A 22,492-nucleotide genomic window follows, 5' to 3' on the forward strand; every position below is an offset into this window, starting at 1 on the left:
TATCTATTAGTAAAGGTTTTCTCTGCTCATTGCATAGAGCTCTAACCTGCAGATCAGTTTTCAAGATTACTAGATCATTGCATTGTATAAATTTATAAATTGTATTTTGTATTAAACAAGCGACTGAATTGAAGTTCTATAGCCATAGTTGGAATATTTTCATGCTAAATGCTGCATTTAGATGCAATAAGTAATTTACTAGTAAGAGGTTAATATGTAAGGGAGGGGTTGTAACCTCCCATTAACATTGACCAATCACTGTGTTAAGCAATCCCTTTAAATATGTTCACCTCTTAAGTGATTGCAGGTTTATGATTACGGCATTGCCGAAACTAGTCAACCACCTGCATTCCTTTTACCTGTTTGCTGTGATGTGAAGTATTGTTTTATACAAGAAGAATAAAGAATTGGTTTTTATGCACACAAGGAACCGACTGCTGCCTCATCTTTTGCTAACTACCCTCTAATTTCTTATCCATAGGATCTTTGAAAGCACAACTATCTTCGATAGGAATAGTAGTGCTTTTGTTTAGAGTAGAAACCGCTCCCTCGACCTTGGGGACTGTCTGCCATAAGTCCTTTCTGGGGTCGACTATAGGAAATAATTTCTTAAAATATAGGGGGGGGGGGAACAAAAGGTATGCCGGGCTTTTCCCACTCTTTATTTACTATGTCCGCCACCCGCTTGGGTATAGGAAAAGCGTCGGGGGGCACCGGAACCTCTAGGAACTTGTCCATCTTACATAATTTCTCTGGAATGACCAAATTGTCACAATCATCCAGAGTAGATAACACCTCCTTAAGCAGTGCGCGGAGATGTTCTAATTTAAATTTAAATGTCGCAACATCAGGTTCAGCTTGATGAGAAATTTTTCCTGAATCTGAAATTTCTCCAGACAAAACCTCCCTCATGGCCCCTTGAGATTGGTGTGAGGGTATGTCAGAACAGTTATCATCAGCGTCCTCTTGCTCTTCAGTGTTTAAAACAGAGCAATCGCGCTTTCTCTGATAAGTAGGCATTTTGGATAAAAGATTTGCTATGGAGTTATCCATTACAGCCGTTAATTGTTGCATGGTAATAAGTATTGGCGCACTAGATGTAATAGGGGCCTCCTGTGTGGGCATAACTGGTGTAGACACAGTAGGGGATGATGTAGTATGTTTACTCCCCTCATTTGAGGAATCATCTTGGGCAATATCATTATCTGTTGCATTACTGTCCTTACTTTGTTTGGACACTATGGCACAATTATCACATAAATTTAAATGGGGAGACACATTGGCTTTCATACATATAGAACATAGCTTATCTGATGGTACAGACATGTTAAACAGGCTTAAACTTGTCAACAAAGCACAAAAAACGTTTTAAAATAAAACCGTTACTGTCACTTTAAATTTCAAACTGAAAACACTTTATTACTGAATATGTGAAAAAGTATGAAGGAATTGTTCAAAATTCACCAAAATTTCACCACAGTGTCTTAAAGCATTAAAAGTATTGCACACCAAATTTCAGAGCTTTAACCCTTAAATTAACGGAACCGGAGCCGTTTTTACATTTAACCCCTATACAGTCCCAGAATGAGGCTCTGTCTATAACTAGAAAGGCCCCCATCTGAAAAAGGTGTCCAACACAGTGCCTGCCGTTTTTCTAAACGTTCCCCAAGATTATAATACCAATAATTAGTTCGAATCTGCATAATATGCCTAGTAAAGCAATTGTTTTAGCCCAGAAAAATGTCTACCAGTTTTTAAGCCCTTTTTGAAGCCCTTTATTCTTTTATGTTTAACTAAGAAAATGGCTTACCGGTCCCCATGAGGGGAAATGACAGCCTTCCAGCATTACATGGTCTTGTTAGAAATATGGCTAGTCATACCTTAAGCAGAAAAGACTGCTAACTGTTTCCCCCAACTGAAGTTACTTCATCTCAACAGTCCTGTGTGGAAACAGCAATCGATTTTAGTTACTGTCTGCTAAAATCATCTTCCTCTTACAAACAGAAATCTTCATCCTTTTCTGTTTCAGAGTAAATAGTACATACCAGCACTATTTTAAAATAACAAACACTTGATAGAAGAATAAAACTACATTTAAACACCAAAAAACTCTTAACCATCTCCGTGGAGATGTTGCCTGTGCAACGGCAAAGAGAATGACTGGGGTGGGCGGAGCCTAGGAGGGATCATGTGACCAGCTTTGCTGGGACTCTTTGCCATTTCCTGTTGGGGAAGAGAATATCCCACAAGTAAGGATGACGCCGTGGACCGGACACACCAATGTTGGAGAAATACCGAGTAAAATCCCTCAGATTTTTCCCCTAATAGGGCAGCAACAGTACATGGGAGGCGCAGTGAGAATTATGTCCCACCAGTCCCCATTGCTTTAAAGCCACCAAATGCTTCTCTTTTTGTACTGAAGAGACTGATCTGGTCTAGGCTACACCCTAGCACAAAGCAGTACTCAAAGGCACCACTTAAAAATAAATACTTGATTGAAGAATCTTTACTAACACCTCACTTTGCCATCTCCTATCTAACTAACATAGGCAAAGAGAATGACTGAGGTGGGAGGGAAGGGAGTAGCTATTTATACAGCTCTGCTGTGGTGCTCTTTGCCTCCTCCTGCTGAACAGGAGGCATAATCCCATAAGGATGAAATCCGTGGACTCATCGTATCTTGTAAAAGAAAGTTGCATTTTCAGTTGAATTTGGGGAAACCACTTGAAGCATTCGTTTTGTTGAGCTATTTCAACTGCTTTTGTTAGATTTGTTCATTGCAAACAGCCTGATTTGCAATGGGGGTTGAATAATTTTTATTACAAACTGTATATAGGTTTTCACAGGGTAAATAAAAATAACCAAAGGCTCTCATTTTCTTTAAAATGGTTGATAACAAAAATGCTAAAGAATCTGTTATTTAGGGCAAGTTTTTCTGTGACATTCCCAGTAGCAAAGGGGTTAAATACCTTCTGAAGGACAACACCATGCACATAATAAAGGAGAATAGAGGGACTTTGTCCTCTCCATCCTGTAAAGGACAAGACAAAGAATGAGGTCAGTAAGGAAAGCCATCTTTAAGGTGGCAAATTAAGCTCATCTCCCCCTAAGAGTCTTAGTCCATGTGTATTAGCTAGGTAAGCCAAGATCTGTTTTAAATCATTTCCAAAAGTGAATCAGTGGTGTTAAATTAATTCAGTTGAGTACTCAGCACGCATGGCTTTTATTTGTTTAATTTCAAACATTTTTCAAAGGTAAGCCTTCACACATACAAACCATATATATTATTAAAACTCTGAACATGTTCTCAAATTTAAAATGGCTTCAAAACATTCTTACTCAGAGAATCTTACTATAACTCAGCCATTCATAAGACAGCAAAGTCACAACTTAGGTCTGATTCAATAATTTTATTAGATTTATGAAATCTTAACATTTTTAAATAGCAATAAAAAAAAAGCTCAAAAAGTCTTGCATTTTGTTTCTTCTGAGTCTGGAACTTGCTTTTAAGAAGGTGCTGCAAATGCATTGTTAAATTAAATTAGGTGTTTATCCAACTTTTCAGTTTTTGTGCTTCTATGTCAGCACTCAAACGCTCCTTGTTAAATTAGATTTAACTTAAGTCAATATATTATCAGGGCACGTATCAACAAATTCTATGAACAAAGCATAAATAAATCTTTGCATTCTAATAGAACACAGCCATTGTGGATGCAAATTAAAAATAAAATCCTTTCCTGGTTTTGTTTTAATTCTTGGCAAAGCTTACAAAATGTACATGGTTAATCCCAATAAAGTAAAACACAGTTTTTCCTCTTAATGGCGTGCAAAAACATTACACTCCATATATAGCAAAAATAGTTTATTAATAATTTAGAAGTATAAATTGTACAATACCTCTACATACAATTTCATCTTATCTGCATTCATCTACAGAATCTTCACACATGGAACTGTGCAAGTATACAGAATTCAAATACAAAAATGTATTCAGTTATAAATTATAGCTGAGGGCCCTGCCCCAGTTGAGAACAAAGTTATTTTCAGTTTTATGGCAGCAGCTTTTTGTTAACTTTACACAGGCTCATCTGACTCCTTTTTAATTTCTGTGAGCAAGGGTATGATTTCCCCAGTACATGTAGAGGGTTCTGTTGGTTCTTCTTTAACAGTGACAGAAGGTTCTGCCACTTCCTCTTTTACAAGGCTTAACATTGCACTAAGGGGATTTTCTAGCAGGGTTTTACTAGGAGAAGGTGTGCTTTCCAAAAACGAGGAAGTCTGTAATGTAAAAAAGATTGCATAAATAAAATAATCAAAATTACTATGTTAGTGTGAAACGAAGTACTTAAAAATAGTAAACTAAAATTGGCTGTTAAATTAACGAAGCATAAAAATAAGAATTAACTTACATTTTTGTAGTCATCATAGCATGATGGATGGTAGATCTAGGGGAAAAAAAAAAATCAGTCTTCTACATAAAACAATTTCATAGTATCAGACGTTCTCTTAAACTAAATTTATGCTTACCTGATAAATTTCTTTCTTTCTTGCCACGATGAGTCCACGGATCATCTAATTACTATTGGGAATATCACTCCTGCCCAGCAGGAAGCGGCAAAGGGCACCACAGCAAAGCTGTTAAATATCACCTCCCTTCCCTCCAACCCCAGTCATTCGACCGAAGCAAAGGAGAGAAAGGAAGTAACAAGGTGCAGAGATGTCTGAAGTTTATAACATACCAACAAACCATGTCCAAAAAGAACGGGGCGGGCCATGGACTCATTGTGTCAAGAAATAAATACATTAGGTAAGCATACATTTTCTATTCTTTTTAATGACACAATGAGTCCACAAATCATCTTAATTACTATTGGGAATCAATACCCAAGTTAGAGTACACCGATAATACGGGAGGGAAAAGACAGGGAACCTAAACGGAAGGCACCACTGCTTGAAGAACCTTTCTCCCAAAAACGGCCTCAGCCGAGGCAAAAGTGTAAAATTTGTAGAATTTTGAAAAAAGTGTGAAGAGAAGACCAAGTTGCAGCCTTGCAAATCTGTTCCACAGAAGCATAATTTTTGAATGCCCAGGAAGAGGAAACAGCCCTCGTAGAATGAGCTGTAACTCTCTAAGGAGGCTGCTGTCCAGCAGTTTCATAAGCAAACCTAATGATACTCCCTCAGCCACAAAGAAAGTAGCCGTAGCTTTCTGCCCCTTACGGTTTCCAGAGAATACCAAAAACAGAGCAGAAGACTGACGAAAAGCCTTAGTTGCCTACAAATAGAATTTTAGTGCACGTACCATGTCCATATTGTGCAGAAGTCGTTCCTTCTGAGGAGGAGGATTAGGACGCAAGGAAGGAACAACAATCTCCTGGTTAATGTTCCGATCTGAAACTACTTTAGGGAGAAAACCTAACTTAGTACGCAAAAGGAAATTTATGCTTACCTGATAAATTTATTTCTTTTACGATATGACGAGTCCACGGATTTCATCCTTACTTATGGGATATCGCCTCCTGGTCAGCAGTAGGAGGCAAAGAGCTCCACAGCAGAGCTGCATAAATAGCTCCTCCCTTCCCCCTCAACCCAGTCATTCAACCGAAGTTAGGAAAGGAAAAGCCAAGGAGCAGATTTTAACAAAAATAAAAACCTGTTTTTAGAAAAACGACAGGGTGGGCCATGGACTCGTCATATCGTAAAAGAAATAAATTTATTAGGCAAGCATAAATTTCCTTTTCTTTTACAAGATATGACGAGTCCACGGATTTCATCCTTACTTATGGGATACAAATACCAAAGCTATAGGACACGGGTGAAAGGGAGGGACAAGACAGGAACCTAAACGGAAGGCACCACTGCTTGAAGAACCTTTCTCCGAAAAACAGCCTCAGACGAGGCAAAAGTATCAAATTTGTAAAATTTGTAAAAAGTGTGAAGAGACGACCAAGTTGCAGCCTTGCAAATCTGTTCAACAGAAGCATCATTTTTAAATGCCCATGAGGAAGCCACAGCCCTAGTAGAATGAGCTGTAATTCGTTCTGGAGGCTGCTGTCCAGCAGTCTCATATCCAACACGAATGATACTCTTCAGCCAAAAATTAAGTGGGAGCCGTAGCTTTCTGACCCCTACGTTTCCCAGCAAAAACAATAAATAATGAAGATGTTTGACGAAAATCCTTAGTCGCCTGAAAGTAGAACTTCAAGGCACGGACTACGTCCAAATTATGTAACAGACACTCCTCCATAGAAGAAGGATTAGGACACAATGAAGGAACAATAGTTTCCTGATTAATATTTTTGTTGGAAACAACCTTAGGAAGAAACCCAGGTTTTGTACGTAACACTACCTTATCGGAATGAAAGACAAGGTAAGGAGAATCACATTGTAATGCCGAAAGCTCAGAAACTCTGCGAGCAGAAGAAATAGCAACCAAAAATAAAACTTTCCAAGATAACAACTTAATATCTATGGAATGCATAGGTTCAAACGGAACCCCTTGAAGAACTCTGAGAACTAAATTCAAACTCCAAGGAGGAGTAATAGGTCTAAACACAGGCCTGATCCGAGTCAGAGCCTGACAAAAGGATTGAACATCCGGAATATCTGCCAGATGTTTTTGTAACAGAATAGATAAAGCAGAAATCTGTCCCTTTAAGGAACTTGCTGATAACCCCTTCTCGAATCCTTCTTGGAGAAAGGACAAAATCCAAGGAATCCTAAACTTACTCCATGAGTAAACCTTGGATTCGCACAAATAAAGATATTTACGCCATATCTTATGGTAAATCTTTTCTTTATGTGCCTGAATCAAGGTATCGATGACCGAATCAGAGAACCCTCTTTTGGATAAAATCAAGCGTTCAATCTCCAAGCAGTCAGCTGTAGAGAAAATAGATTTGGATGATGGAAGGGTCCTTGAATGAGAAGGTCCTGCCTCAATGGAAGCTTCCATGGTGGCAGAGAGGACATGTCCACCAGATCGGCATACCAAGTCCTGCGAGGCCACGCAGGAGCGATGAGAATCACTGAAGCCCTCTCCTGTTTTATCCGAGCAATCACCCGGGGAAGGAGAGCAAACGGTGGAAACACATAAGCTAGGTTGAACAACCAAGGCACTTGTCATTTCGGCCTGAGGATCCCTGTACCTGGATCCGTATCTCGGGAGCTTGGCATTCTGACGAGATGCTATAAGATCCAGCTCAGGTCTGCCCCATCTGAGAATCAGGTTGGCAAATACCTCCAGGTGGAGCTCCCATTCCCCCGGATGAAACTTCTTTCTGCTCAAAAAATCCGCCTCCCAATTGTCCACTCCTGGGATGTAGATTGCTGACAGAGAACAAGAGTGAGCCTCCGCCCACCGAATTATTTTGGATACTTTATCGCTAAGGAACTCCTTTTTCCTCCCTGATTGATTTAAGCGTTGTGATGTTGTCCGACTGAAATCGGATGAATTTGGCCACAGCCAACTGTGGCCATGTCTGAAGCGCATTGAATATGGCCCTCAACTCCAGAATATTTATTGGAAGTAGAGACACCGACTGAGTCTACACACCCTGAGCCCTCAGGGAATTCCAGACTGCTCCCCATCCTAGTAGACTGGCATCCGTTGTCACTATCACCCATGAGGGTCTGTGGAAGCACGTCCCTTGGGACAGATGATCCTGCGACAACCACCAAAGAAGAGAGTCTCTTGTCTCCTGATCCAGATCTATCTGAGGAGACAAATTTCCATAATCTCCATTCCACTGACTGAGCATGCTCAGCTGTAGAGGCCTGAGATGAAAACGAGCAAAAGGAATGATGTCCATTGCCGCCACCATCAATCCTATTACCTCCATGCACTGAGCCACTGATGGTCGAGGATTGGACTGAAGGGATTGGCATGTATCCAGAATCTTTAACTTCCTGACCTCCGTCAAGAAGATTTTCATGGATATAGAATCTATTGGAGCTCCTAAGAAAGGAACCCTTGTCTGTGGAACTAGCAAACTCTTTTCTAGATTCACCTTCCACCCGTGAGTCCATAGAAAGGAGAGAACAATGTCGGTATGAGACTTTGTCAGCTGATAAGACGACACCTGGATCAGAATATAGTCCATATAAGGCGCCACTGCAATGCCCCGCGTCCTGAGAACCGCTAGCAAAGACCCTAGAACTTTTGTGAAGATCCTGGGTGCCGTGGCCACAAACTGAAAATGTTTGTCCAGAAAGGCAAACCTCAGGAACTGATGATCTCTCTGGATAGGAATATGAAGATGTGCATCCTTTAAGTCCACAGTAGTCATATATTGACCCTCCTGGATCAATGGAAGAATTGTCCGAACAGTCTCCATCTTGAAGGATGGAACTCTGAGAAACTTGTTTAGACTCTTGAGATCTAAAATGGGTCGGAACGTTCCCTCTTTTTTGGAACCACAAAAAGATTTGAGTAAAACCCCTGCCCCTGTATTGGAACGGGACAAATTACTCCCATAGTGGAGAGGTCTTTTACACAACGTAAGAACGCCTCTCTTTATCTGGTCTACAGACAAATCGTGAAAGAAGAAACCTTCTGCTTTGGAAGGAATTTTTGAACTCCAACTGATACCCTTGAGACAAAATTTCTAGTGTCCAGGGATCCTGAACGTCTCTTATCCAAGCCTGGACAAAGAGAGAAAGTCTGCCCCTATTAGATCCGGTCCCGGATCGGGGCCGCCCCTTCATGCTGTCTTGAGAGCAGCAGCGGGTTTCTTGGGTTGTTTACCCTTGTTCCAAGCCTGGTTGGGTCTCCAGATGGACTTGTGCAAAATTCCCTTCCTGTTTAGCGGAATAGGAGACTCCCTTGAAATTTCGAAAGGAACGAAAATTACTTCCCTTACTTCCCGTAATGTCAGAAATGATCTCTTCCAGGTCAGGCCCGAACAGGGTCTTTGATTTGAAAGGAATGGCCAAAAGCTTGGATTTAGAGGACACATCCGCAGACCAAGATTATAACCATAAGGCTCTGCGCGCTAAAATGGAAAATCCTGCATTCTTAGCCACCAATTTGGCAATCTGAAAGGCGGCATCCGTAACAAAAGAATTAGCCGGCTTAAGGGCCTTCATTCTATCCATTATTTCCTCTAAAGAAGTCTCAGTCTTAAGAGACTCTTCTAAGGCGTCAAAACAAAAGGCCGCCACAGTTGTGACTGGTACAATGCAGTCCGTCTGTTGTAATAGAAACCCTTGATGAACAAAGCTTTTTTAGAAGACCCTCCAAATTTTTATCCATAGGGTCTTTGAAAGCACAACTGTCCTCAATAGGGAAAGTCGTAAGCTTAGCCAGGGTAGATATAGCTCCCTCCACCTTAGGGATCGTGTGCCAAGAGTCCCGAACGGTGTCAGCTATAGGGTACATTTTCTTAAAAGTAGGGGAAGGTGAGAACAGGATACCCGGTCTTTCTCATTCCTGTGTAATAATTTCCGAAATTCTCTTAGGAACCGGAAAAACATCAGAATAAGAAGGAACCTTTAAGTATTTGTCCATCTTACACAATTTCTCTGGTGGTACTACAATAGTCACATTCGCCCAGAGTCAGCAAAACTTCCCGCAGCAACAGATGGAGGTGTTCAAGCTTAAATCTGAAGGACATCACGTCCGAATCTGTCTGGGGCAATGTACTTCCTGAATCAGACAGTTCCCCTCTAGATAGAGTCTCCCTACCCCCCACTTCAGAGCCCTGGGAGGGTACATCTGAGATCGCCAAAGAGTCAGAAGTCGCCTGGACCACCTGGCTCTCTCATCTACTACGTTTGCCTTGTAACACTGGCAATTTAGACAAAACTTCTGTAAGAGTGGATGACATAACTGCAGCCATATCCTGCAGAGTAATTGAGGTGGATGCAGTTGATGGCGCCTGAGTGGGTGTTAAAGGCTGTGACGCTTGGGGAGAAAGTTGCAGCATACCGAGTCTCATCAAGCTGAGAAGCATCCTTAGATATACTAGCCTTAAAGAAAATCTGTTCTTTAAAATGTAAAGCCCTCTCAGTACATGAGGGACAAAATGTAAGAGGGGGTTCCACATTGGCAGCTAAACACACAGAACAAGTATGTTCCAGTAGATCAGCCATGACAAAAAGAAAAAAATAAGTGCAATATTGGTCGTGGTACAGAAATAAAATGTAAACATGTGCTGTGCCTTTAAAAATTAAACCGGTACAATTTTTACTGCGCAGCGTTCAACAACTAAAATTAGGGAAGTTGTAATAAGTAACCTATACACTTTCGGTAGGTTACAATAGTCCTTTTTATGTTAAACCTGCTATTTTGTTCTAAAAATAACCCGTGCACCGAGCCACAGCCCTGCTGTGGAGCCTACCTTCCTCACAACCAACAACAAATCCTCCGTGAATTTCGGCCTAAGACCGCTTGCAATGTTTTTTGATAAACTGAAGACAAGCGGACGTAGGAAACACTGGAGTCTCGAAGTACACTGTCGGAACCCGGAACAGCAAGTGCGTGGCTAAGCGCACGAACGTTAAGCCCCACCCTTCGTGGGCGGTAGAATAACCACATAGAAAGAAACCGCATGGGAAATATCAATGTCGGATAGACCTGACTTGAAATAAAAACCAATGTGCCCCCTCAAAAAACTGTCCACAATAAACATGTGTAAAAGATATGTAAAACAAACGGAGTAAAAAAACTCCCAAACAGTCCCCAGCTTAAGCCCGCATTCAAAATGCCACCGTAATGAAACCGGGTCAATATAGTCACAAACCAACCCACTTTTATACATAAAGGCAATATAAGAGGGGAAACAGCTAAGTAAATAAGGACTCTTGCAAGTTGATTACCCCTTTTGTGTTGCAGTAACGTCCAGTCTGTTCTGAGCTACACTGTCTCCCCAGAATCAAAAAGACTGTACATACCGCAGTGCTGATCACATCATGAACCTGTCCCACACGAAGAAGAGGTCCCTTGTCATCACCTCCTGTAGTTCTGTAGGGACAAACAGGGTCTTATGTAATATCTGATAAGACCATCAGCAGGGCAGCACCAGCATGGGGAGTGAAGCGAGAATGTAGAATCTCCTCAGTTCCCATTGTTGAAAAACCTGATGCTCTACCCTGAGAAAAATAGTACTCACTGGCACCATTTAAAAACAAACTCTTGATTGAAGAATCTAAACTAACACCTCACTTTACCTCTTCCTACACTAACACAGGCAAAGAGAATGACTGGAGTGGGAGGGAAGGGAGGAGCTATATATACAGCTCTGCTGTGGTGCTTTTTGCCTCCTCCTGCTGACCAGGAGGCGATATCCCATAAGGATGAAATCCATGGACTCGTCATATCTTGTAAAAGAAATTTAAACAAAAAAATGTTACTGTCTCTTTAAATTTGAAAACATTTTTTTTCCCCCAGTAAGGAACTAAATAGTGTAATACCAGAACTATTAACCACCTCTACACCTCAGCTTAGCTGAGGTGCCTACCTGCCCTGCTGACACCGGATAGTATTCTCCAGTAAAAGATCCGGAACTCGACTTGCAGCCCAATGAACAGCTGTCCGGTCTTATTATGAGCTTTCCTGACAGACTGCTATCTGACACGACCTATTGTACCCCTCCGGTCACAGGAAGTGAAGGGGAAAATGGCACGCAATAGCAAACTGCCGCCTCAGTTAGCCCCGCCCATCTTGGGCGTCTAAAAATTAACTTCCCGGACGGCATATTTTTAAGTCAAGCCCCCGTGAGAAGTGAAACCACATCAAACAGCCTTAAAAAACCTCCTCAGCCCCAGTGCCTGCCATAATAATACTGACTTTATATGTTCCCCCAAATATATAGGAGAAATTCATGTGTCCCTTAGTGTAAAAAGTGTCCAATTTTTCCTGAGCTTCCCAGAAAAAAATAAAGTCAGCACTTACCTCAAGTCTTCCAGGCAGCTCACTAGGTTTGAGAGGTCTTCTCCCTCACATAGGCCTGTGGAAAAAGAGAAAGACTGAGTAATCTTACTCAGGCTTTCAGTATTAGGGCAGCATTAACTACTTGGGAGGCGCAGTGAGAATTATGTCCCACAAGTTTCCATTGCTTGAAAGCCACCACTGCTCTACTGAAGAGACTGATATGGACTACGGGTACACCCTAGGACAAAGCAGCACAATCTTGCACTACTTAAAAAATAAAATCTTGTTTGAAGAATCTTTTCTAACACCTAACTTTACCACTTCCTTGCTTTAACATAGGCAAAGAGAATGACTGGGGTTGGAGGGAATGGAGGTGATATTTAACAGCTGTGCTGTGGTGCTCTTTGCTGCTTCCTGCTGGGCAGGAGTGATATTCCCAATAGTATTTAGATGATCCGTGGACTCATCGTGTCATTAGAAAGCTAAGTAATCTACATCAAACAGAAAAGGAATGAAACCGTTATCCAGAAAAAAACAAATCAACTGCATCACACAGTACCACACAAAGTCCACTGTCAGCAAAGAGCATTCCTTGAGTAATGCCAGTGTCTTCCACCTTGCCTTTCCTATAAAACACATCAGCAGTTAATCCCTGGGCCAATACACAAAAATACCTCACTATATTGAAAGTTACATCGAATAAGAATGAACGCATCTTTCTGGTCCAGGCAGCTGCCAAAAGCAAAAGCTCCTACAGGATTTGCTTTAAAAACTCTTGATCTTACAATACAAAACAATGGTGGTAGAATGTACCAAACTGCTTATCACATGGAAGGGAATTTGCAGCTTCTTCAAATAGTTTAATAATATGAAACTGCTGAATAAACAACTTTATGTTTAAAGGGACAGTAAAGCCAAATATAAACTCATGTAGAGCACGCATTTTAAAAACATTCCAAATATTTATATTTTTACATTTGATTCATTTTTTGTATCCCTTGTTGGAAAAAAAATCAGCTCCAGAGCAATGCATACCGGGTGAACCAATGGCAAGAAGCATATAAGTAGATCCACCTTGCAGTAGTGCATTGTTGCTCCTGAGCCTAAGAGATATAACCTTCATCACATACAAAGATAATGAAATTAAACTAAATTGAAAGGTTTAAAATCACATGCTTTATTTAAATCCCTGAAAATATAATTGTATGGTCCATTATTTAAGGGTTTTTTTCTTAACCACTAGTTCTGGCTATCAGAGAATAAGCATGAATATTGTAGCATAGCATATGCCAAATATTTTACACTGAAAATAATTTAAAAAAAAAATTACAAATAAAATCTGCAGAGAAAATATTTATTTTCTGCTCAGTGAGATTCTGAAATCCTGACACGATTGTCCATTAAAGGAACATTAAAATCACATTTTTTCCATCAATATTCAGATAGAGAATACAATTTTAAAGGGACAGTCTACCATAGAATTGTTATTGTTTTAAAAGATAGATAAATCCCTATCCCTAAATTTTGTATAACCAACAGTTATATTAATATACTTTTTACCTCTGTGATTACCTTGTATCTAAGAACCTTCTTCCAGCCCCCTGATCACATGACTGACTGTTTATTATCTATTGTCTTAAATTTAGCATTGTTTTGTGCTAAATCTTAAATAACCCCCTATGCCTGAACACAGTGTTATCTGTATGGACCACGTGTACTTTCTGTCTCTGTGTTGAAAAGAGATTTAAAAAGCATGTGATAAGAGGCAGCCCTCAAAGGCTTAGAAATTAGCATGAGCCTACCTACGTTTAGTTTAAACTAAAAAACATAATTTATGCTTACCTGATAAATTCCTTTCTTCTGTTGTGTGATCAGTCCACGGGTCATCATTACTTCTGGGATATAACTCCTCCCCAACAGGAAATGCAAGAGGATTCACCCAGCAGAGCTGCATATAGCTCCTCCCCTCTACGTCAGTCCCAGTCATTCGACCAAGAATCAACGAGAAAGGAGTAACCAAGGGTGAAGTGGTGACTGGAGTATAATTTAAAAGATATTTACCTGCCTTAAAACAGGGCGGGCCGTGGACTGATCACACAACAGAAGAAAGGAATTTATCAGGTAAGCATAAATTATGTTTTCTTCTGTTATGTGTGATCAGTCCACGGGTCATCATTACTTCTGGGATACCAATACCAAAGCAAAAGTACACGGATGACGGGAGGGATAGGCAGGCTCATTATACAGAAGGAACCACTGCCTGAAGAACCTTTCTCCCAAAAATAGCCTCCGAAGAAGCAAAAGTGTCAAATTTGTAAAATTTGGAAAAAGTATGAAGCGAAGACCAAGTTGCAGCCTTGCAAATCTGTTCAACAGAGGCCTCATTCTTAAAGGCCCAAGTGGAAGCCACAGCTCTAGTGGAGTGAGCTGTAATTCTTTCAGGAGGCTGCTGTCCAGCAGTCTCATAGGCTAAACGTATTATGCTACGAAGCCAAAAAGAGAGAGAGGTAGCAGAAGCTTTTTGACCTCTCCTCTGTCCAGAATAAACGACAAACAGGGAAGAAGTTTGGCGAAAATCTTTAGTTGCCTGCAAGTAGAACTTGAGGGCACGAACTACATCCAGATTGTGTAGAAGACGTTCCTTCTTTGAAGAAGGATTTGGACACAAGGATGGAACAACAATCTCTTGATTGATATTCCTGTTAGTGACTACCTTAGGTAAGAACCCAGGTTTAGTACGCAGAACTACCTTGTCTGAGTGAAAAATCAGATAAGGAGAATCACAATGTAAGGCTGATAACTCAGAGACTCTTCGAGCCGAGGAAATAGCCATTAAAAACAGAACTTTCCAAGATAACAATTTTATATCAATGGAATGAAGGGGTTCAAACGGAACACCCTGTAAAACGTTAAGAACTAAGTTTAAACTCCATGGCGGAGCAACAGCTTTAAACACAGGCTTGATCCTAGCTAAAGCCTGACAAAAGGCCTGGACGTCTGGATTTTCTGACAGACGCCTGTGTAACAAGATGGACAGAGCTGAAATCTGTCCCTTTAATGAACTAGCTGATAAACCCTTTTCTAAACCTTCTTGTAGAAAGGACAATATCCTAGGGATCCTAACCTTACTCCAGGAGTAACGTTTGGATTCGCACCAGTATAGGTATTTACGCCATATTTTATGGTAAATCTTTCTGGTAACAGGCTTCCTAGCCTGTATCAGGGTATCAATAACCGACTCAGAAAAACCACGTTTTGATAAAATCAAGCGTTCAATTTCCAAGCAGTCAGCTTCAGAGAAGTTAGATTTTGATGTCTGAATGGACCCTGTATCAGAAGGTCCTGTCTTAGAGGTAGAGACCAAGGCGGACAGGATGACATGTCCACTAGATCTGAATACCAAGTCCTGCGTGGCCATGCAGGCGCTATTAGAATCACTGATGCTCTCTCCTGTTTGATTTTGGCAATCAATCGAGGAAGCAGCGGGAAGGGTGGAAACACATAAGCCATCCCGAAGTTCCAAGGTGCTGTCAAAGCATCTATCAGAACCGCTCCCGGATCCCTGGATCTGGACCCGTAGCGAGGAAGTTTGGCGTTCTGGCGAGACGCCATGAGATCTATCTCTGGTTTGCCCCAACGTTGAAGTATTTGGGCAAAGACCTCCGGATGAAGTTCCCACTCCCCCGGATGAAAAGTCTGGCGACTCAAGAAATCCGCCTCCCAGTTCTCCACTCCCGGGATGTGGATTGCTGACAGGTGGCAAGAGTGAGACTCTGCCCAGCGAATTATCCTTGATACTTCCATCATTGCTAGGGAGCTTCTTGTCCCTCCCTGATGGTTGATGTAAGCTACAGTCGTGATGTTGTCCGACTGAAACCTGATGAACCCCCGAGTTGTTAATTGGGGCCAAGTCAGAAGGGCATTGAGAACTGCTCTCAATTCCAGAATGTTTATTGGAAGGAGACTCTCCTCCTGATTCCATAGTCCCTGAGCCTTCAGAGAATTCCAGACAGCGCCCCAACCTAGTAGGCTGGCGTCTGTTGTTACAATTGTCCAGTCTGGCCTGCTGAATGGCATCCCCCTGGACAGGTGTGGCCGATAAAGCCACCATAGAAGAGAATTTCTGGTCTCTTGATTCAGATTCAGAGTAGGGGACAAATCTGAGTAGTCCCCATTCCACTGACTTAGCATGCACAATTGCAGCGGTCTGAGGTGTAGGCGTGCAAAAGGTACTATGTCCATTACCGCTACCATTAAGCCGATCACCTCCATGCATTGAGCTACTGACGGGTGTTGAATGGAATGAAGGACACGGCATGCATTTTGAAGCTTTGTTAGCCTGTCCTCTGTCAGGTAAATCTTCATTTCTACAGAATCTATAAGAGTCCCCAAGAATGGAACTCTTGTGAGAGGAAAAAGAGAACTCTTCTTTTCGTTCACTTTCCATCCATGCGACCTTAGAAATGCCAGAACTAGCTCTGTATGAGACTTGGCAGTTTGAAAGCTTGAAGCTTGTATTAGAATGTCGTCTAGGTACGGAGCTACCGAAATCCCTCGCGGTCTTAGTACCGCCAGAAGGGCACCCAGAACCTTTGTGAAGATTCTTGGAGCCGTAGCCAATCCGAATGGAAGAGCTACAAACTGGTAGTGCCTGTCTAAGAAGGCAAACCTTAGATACCGGTGATGATCTTTGTGGATCGGTATGTGAAGGTAAGCATCTTTTAAATCCACTGTGGTCATGTACTGACCCTTTTGGATCATGGGTAAGATTGTCCGAATAGTTTCCATTTTGAACGATGGAACTCTTAGGAATTTGTTTAGAATCTTTAAATCTAAGATTGGCCTGAAAGTTCCCTCTTTTTTGGGAACCACAAACAGGTTTGAGTAGAACCCTTGTCCTTGTTCCGACCGCGGAACCGGATGGATCACACCCATTAATAACAGATCTTGTGCACAGCGTAGAAACGCTTCTTTCTTTATCTGGTTTGTTGACAACCTTGACAGATGAAATCTCCCTCTTGGGGGAGATAATTTGAAGTCTAGAAGGTATCCCTGAGATATGATCTCTAGTGCCCAGGGATCCTGAACATCTCTTGCCCAGGCCTGGGCGAAGAGAGAAAGTCTGCCCCCCACTAGATCCGGTCCCGGATCGGGGGCTTTCGGTTCATGCTGTCTTTGGGGCAGCAGCAGGTTTCCTGGCCTGCTTGCTCTTGTTCCAGGACTGGTTAGGCTTCCAGCCTTGCCTGTAACGAGCAACAGCTCCTTCCTGTTTTGGTGCAGTGGAGGTTGATGCTGCTCCTGTTTTGAAATTCCGAAAGGGACGAAAATTAGACTGTCTAGCCTTAGCTTTGGCTTTGTCTTGAGGTAGGGCGTGGCCCTTACCTCCTGTAATGTCAGCGATAATTTCTTTCAAACCGGGCCCAAATAAAGACTGCCCCTTGAAAGGTATATTAAGTAATTTGGACTTAGAAGTAACATCAGCTGACCAGGATTTTAGCCACAGCGCCCTACGTGCCTGTATGGCGAATCCTGAGTTCTTAGCCGTAAGCTTGGTTAAATGTACTACGGCCTCCGAAATGAATGAATTAGCTAGTTTAAGGACTCTAAGCCTGTCCGTAATGTCGTCTAGCGTAGATGAACTAAGGTTCTCTTCCAGAGACTCAATCCAAAATGCTGCCGCAGCCGTAATCGGCGCGATACATGCAAGGGGTTGCAATATAAAACCTTGTTGAACAAACATTTTCTTAAGGTAACCCTCTAATTTTTTATCCATTGGATCTGAAAAAGCACAGCTATCCTCCACTGGGATAGTGGTACGCTTAGCTAAAGTAGAAACTGCTCCCTCCACCTTAGGGACCGTTTGCCATAAGTCCCGAGTGGTGGCGTCTATTGGAAACATCTTTCTAAATATTGGAGGGGGTGAGAACGGCACACCGGGTCTATCCCACTCCTTAGTAACAATTTCAGTTAGTCTCTTAGGTATAGGAAAAACGTCAGTACTCGCCGGTACCGCAAAGTATTTATCCAACCTACACAGTTTCTCTGGTATTGCAACGGTGTTACAATCATTGAGAGCTGCTAAGACCTCCCCTAGTAATACACGGAGGTTCTCCAATTTAAATTTAAAATTTGAAATATCTGAATCCAATCTGTTTGGATCAGAACCGTCACCCACAGAATGAAGCTCTCCGTCCTCATGCTCTGCAAGCTGTGACGCAGTATCAGACATGGCCCTAGTATTGTCAGCGCACTCTGTTCTCACCCCAGAGTGATCACGCTTGCCTCTTAGTTCTGGTAATTTAGACAAAACTTCAGTCATAACAGTAGCCATATCTTGTAATGTTATCTGTAATGGCCGCCCAGATGTACTAGGCGCCATAATATCACGCACCTCCCGGGCGGGAGATGCAGGTACTGCCGCGTGAGGCGAGTTAGTCGGCATAACTCTCCCCTCGCTGTTTGGTGAAATTTGTTCACATTGTACAGATTGACTTTTATTTAAAGTAGCATCAATACAGTTAGTACATAAATTTCTATTGGGCTCCACCTTGGCATTGGAACAAATGACACAGATATCTTCCTCTGAGTCAGACATGTTTAACACACTAGCAATAAACTTGCAACTTGGTTATAATCTTTTTTAGCAAAAACGTACTGTGCCTCAAAGAGGTACTAGACGATTAAATGACAGTTGAAATAATGAACTGAAAAACAGTTATAGCATCAAACTTTAAAACAACACAACTTTTAGCAAAGGTTTGTTCCCATTAGTAAAATAACAATAATTAAATTTGACATAAAAATTGCAGAGCAACGTTTTTATTCACAGTCAATATAAAATTCTCACAGCTCTGCTGAGAGAATCTACCTCCCTCCAAAGAAGTTTGAAGACCCCTGAGATCTGTCAGAGATGAACCGGATCATGCAGGAAATATAAGAGTAACTGACTGGAATTTTTTGATGCGTAGCAAAGAGCGCCAAAAACGGCCCCTCCCCCTCACACACAGCAGTGAAGAGAAACGAAACTGTCACAATTAAAAGCAAACGACTGCCAAGTGGAAAATAATGCCCAAATAATTATTCACTCAGTACCTCAGCAATGTAAACGATTCTACATTCCAGCAAAAACGTTTAACATGATAAATACTTATTAAAAGGATTAGTGACTTTTAACAGAGTAGTTCCGGTGAAATACCATCCCCAGAATACTGAAGTGTATACATACATGTCATTATAACGGTATAGCAGGATTTTCTCATCAATTCCATTCAGAAAATAAAAACTGCTACATACCTCAATGCAGATTCATCTGCCCGCTGTCCCCTGATCTGAAGCTTTTACCTCCCTCAGATGGCCGAGAACAGCAATATGATCTTAACTACTCCGGTTAAAATCATAGTAAAAAACTCTGGCAGATTCTTCCTCAAACTCTGCCAGAGAAGTAATAACACGCTCCGGTGCTATTGTAAAATAACAAACTTTTGATTGAAGTCATAAAAACTAAGTATAATCACCATAGTCCTCTCACACATCCTATCTAGTCGTTGGGTGCAAGAGAATGACTGGGACTGACGTAGAGGGGAGGAGCTATATGCAGCTCTGCTGGGTGAATCCTCTTGCATTTCCTGTTGGGGAGGAGTTATATCCCAGAAGTAATGATGACCCGTGGACTGATCACACATAACAGAAGAAATACCAAGAGAAAAAAAAAGCAAATTTGATGATAAAAGTAAATTGGAAAGTTGATTAAAATGAAAAGTCCTATCTGAATAATGAAAGTTTAATTTATACTAGACTGTCCCTTTAAACATTCAAATTTACTTCTGTTATTTAATTAGCTTCATTCTTTAGATATCCTTTGTTGAAGAAATAGCAATGGGTTAGCCAATCACACAAGACATCTATGTGCAGCCACCAATCAGCAGCTTCTAAGCCTATCTAGATAAGCTTTTCAGCAAAGAATATCTAGATAAGGAAGCAAATTAGATAATAGAAGTAAATTAGAAAGTTGTTCAAAGTTGCATGCTATTTCTAAATCATGAAAGAAAAAATTTGGGTTTCATGTCCCTTTAAGACTGAAGTTTAACACCTGTGTTATACATTATACTTTCAGTGAAAGAATTTTAAATAATTTATACCATAAGTCCAACACAGATTTACTCAAATGCATACAAGTGCACATTACCTTTCCATTTACACACATGGCATTTTTAAGATGCCATTCCTCTTCCTCCTCATCCCAGTATTGTTCGAACTGTTCTTGACAAATTTCACAAATCTAATAAAAATAAATATACATTTAAAGCTTTTGCTTAACACATAACTATAGCTTATTAACTAGAATTGTCCAGCAAATCAAGACTCATTAAACAGACTGCTCTCACATTTTAAGTGATAGTAAACACTCCCCTTTATAAAAACTGATTCGGAATGTTAGTGATATTTAGATGTAGTTTAATTCAGTTGTAACGAAGATGCGCTATAACTTACTGTGCCTTTGTTGCAGTTAGAGCGCTGATTGGACAACAATTCAAACCATTAGATCACAGAAAAATTTACTTTTGAAGTGGGTGGCTGAGCGCTGGGTATTTGAATTTCAAATCTAAAGTAAAAAGGACATTATAGCGCAACTTCATTACATCTGAGGAATTAAATTCCATCTAAAATTAATGGCATTCCGGATTTTTTTATAGAAAGGAAGAGATTACCATCACTTTAATGACTGAAAAGTACACTAAGGACTAGCAACAATTTTTTAGTGGATAACAGAAATATTCACATTTTTAAAATGCTATAGAAGTCTTTACCTCATCTGCTCCAGCTGGACCAGCTGGCACACTTTGGAATTCCTTTTCCTTTGCAGCTTCTTGGGTCTTTAATATGACCTCTTCATGTACTTTCTCGAAGAATTGACTCTTAGCACGTTCCTCCAAATCAGCAATTTCTTCAAATTCTATCCAGTCCTGAAAAAAAAAAAAAAAAAAACACAATTTATGCTTACAAAAATTGCAAAAAAACAGGCGAGTCTCCAGGCACTATAGAATAAAAGTTCAATGTTTATTGGAAACCAGTTAAAAAAAGTTTAAGACATAATAAACATAAAATAAGAGAGCTGAGCTGTCTTACGCGTTTCGGCTACAATTAGCCTTACTCATAGACACACTTTGTGAGCACAGACACCGGGCTTAAATAGCCAAGTGGCCGGGAAAACAAAGCCCCAGCTGAACGTAATTAGCATAAGGTGCATTCATATGTTATACTAAGAAACTATTACAAAAGTGACAGATATGGAAAGGGAAATAAACTGGATTGTAACAATACAATGTCAAAAGAGGGACCAGTGCAAACATATAGATAGGAGTGTTAACCAGTGGTAATCGCTTACTATCATCAGTATTATGAATGTAAATGTATATAAATAGAGCAGGCAATGTCATCTACAATTTAAAGGAACATACCCGTATATTAAGATGTAAATAAAAGTGGCTAAAGTTAAAAAAGAACAAAACCAGGGAATCTCACACAAGTATGAATAGACGTATACACTCATATAGGCTAGCAAGTCCCTCATTACAAAGTAGATATTAAACCAAATATTTTGTTTTTTGAACTTTTTAAATATTTAAAGGGACATGCGCTTAAGTAGAGGTGCTTGAATCCATACCAAGCATTAATTATGCCCAATTGTAAAAGAAGTTTAACAGGACATATAGTAACATTTGGAAAATAGCTGTAAGTTTGGGAGTGTACTCCTCATTATTTAACAAATGGATGTAAGATTCATATTCTAATGATAAAACCCTTAATTACTGGGACTTAAATGTTTGGTATAATAGAGAGGAGACTATGGTTATAAAATGACAGATATCAGGCACATAATTAGAATGTTAAATTCTCTATACGCTTATTGTTACAAATACAAAAGTGACATGGACTCTTTGGATTTATAAATGCTTGACCATTAGAATCAAATGAATTCCAATAATCAGCTTCGTTTCCAGAGGTTAATAACAACATCTCCTTCTATATTGAAACCTTCCGGTCTCCTAGTTCTAAGTTGGAATATCCAGTATGCCTCTTGGTATAGTAATCTAGTAGTCATGTCACCTCCTCTATCTGGTGTCCTAATTTGCTCTATGACCTGCCATTGAAAGCTTTTAACATTTTTACCATGTTTGTGGATAAAGTGTCGTGCTAGATCTGAACACTCAATACCATTGTCAATATTGTTGAGATGTTCACGGATTCTAGTGCGTGCTTTATGCTTACCTGATAAATTTATTTCTCTTGTGGTGTATCCAGTCCACGGATCATCCATTACTTGTGGGATATTCTCATTCCCAACAGGAAGTTGCAAGAGGACACCCACAGCAGAGCTGTAATATAGCTCCTCCCCTAACTGTCATAGCCAGTCATTCGACCGAAAACAAGCCGAGAAAGGAGGAACCATAGGGTGCAGTGGTTACTGTAGTTTAAATGTAAAAATTACCTGCCTTAAAATTACAGGGAGGCCCGTGGACTGGATACACCACAAGAGAAATAAATTTATCAGGTAAGCATAAATTGTGTTCTCTCTTGTAAGGTGTATCCAGTCCACGGATCATCCATTACTTGTGGGAT

General features: G+C 40.7%; 1 protein-coding gene across 1 annotated transcript in view; it reads right to left on the minus strand.

Annotated features, from left to right (window-relative positions):
• Positions 1-3,395: 3,395 nt before the first annotated feature.
• PCF11 (PCF11 cleavage and polyadenylation factor subunit) overlaps positions 3,396-22,492 on the minus strand; it is a 63,352-nt gene continuing 44,255 nt past the window's right edge. Inside the window, exons 14-17 of the mRNA XM_053708665.1 lie at positions 20,680-20,835; positions 20,058-20,150; positions 4,410-4,445; positions 3,396-4,278 (exon numbers count right to left, since the gene is read on the minus strand). Of these exons, the coding sequence (XP_053564640.1) occupies positions 4,075-4,278; positions 4,410-4,445; positions 20,058-20,150; positions 20,680-20,835 (489 nt within the window). The 3' untranslated portion in view covers positions 3,396-4,074. The remainder of the gene's footprint in view (positions 4,279-4,409; positions 4,446-20,057; positions 20,151-20,679; positions 20,836-22,492) is intronic.

The sequence above is a fragment of the Bombina bombina genome, chromosome 3 (genome assembly GCF_027579735.1).
Source record: "Bombina bombina isolate aBomBom1 chromosome 3, aBomBom1.pri, whole genome shotgun sequence".
NCBI classification, from domain to species: Eukaryota; Metazoa; Chordata; class Amphibia; order Anura; family Bombinatoridae; genus Bombina; species Bombina bombina.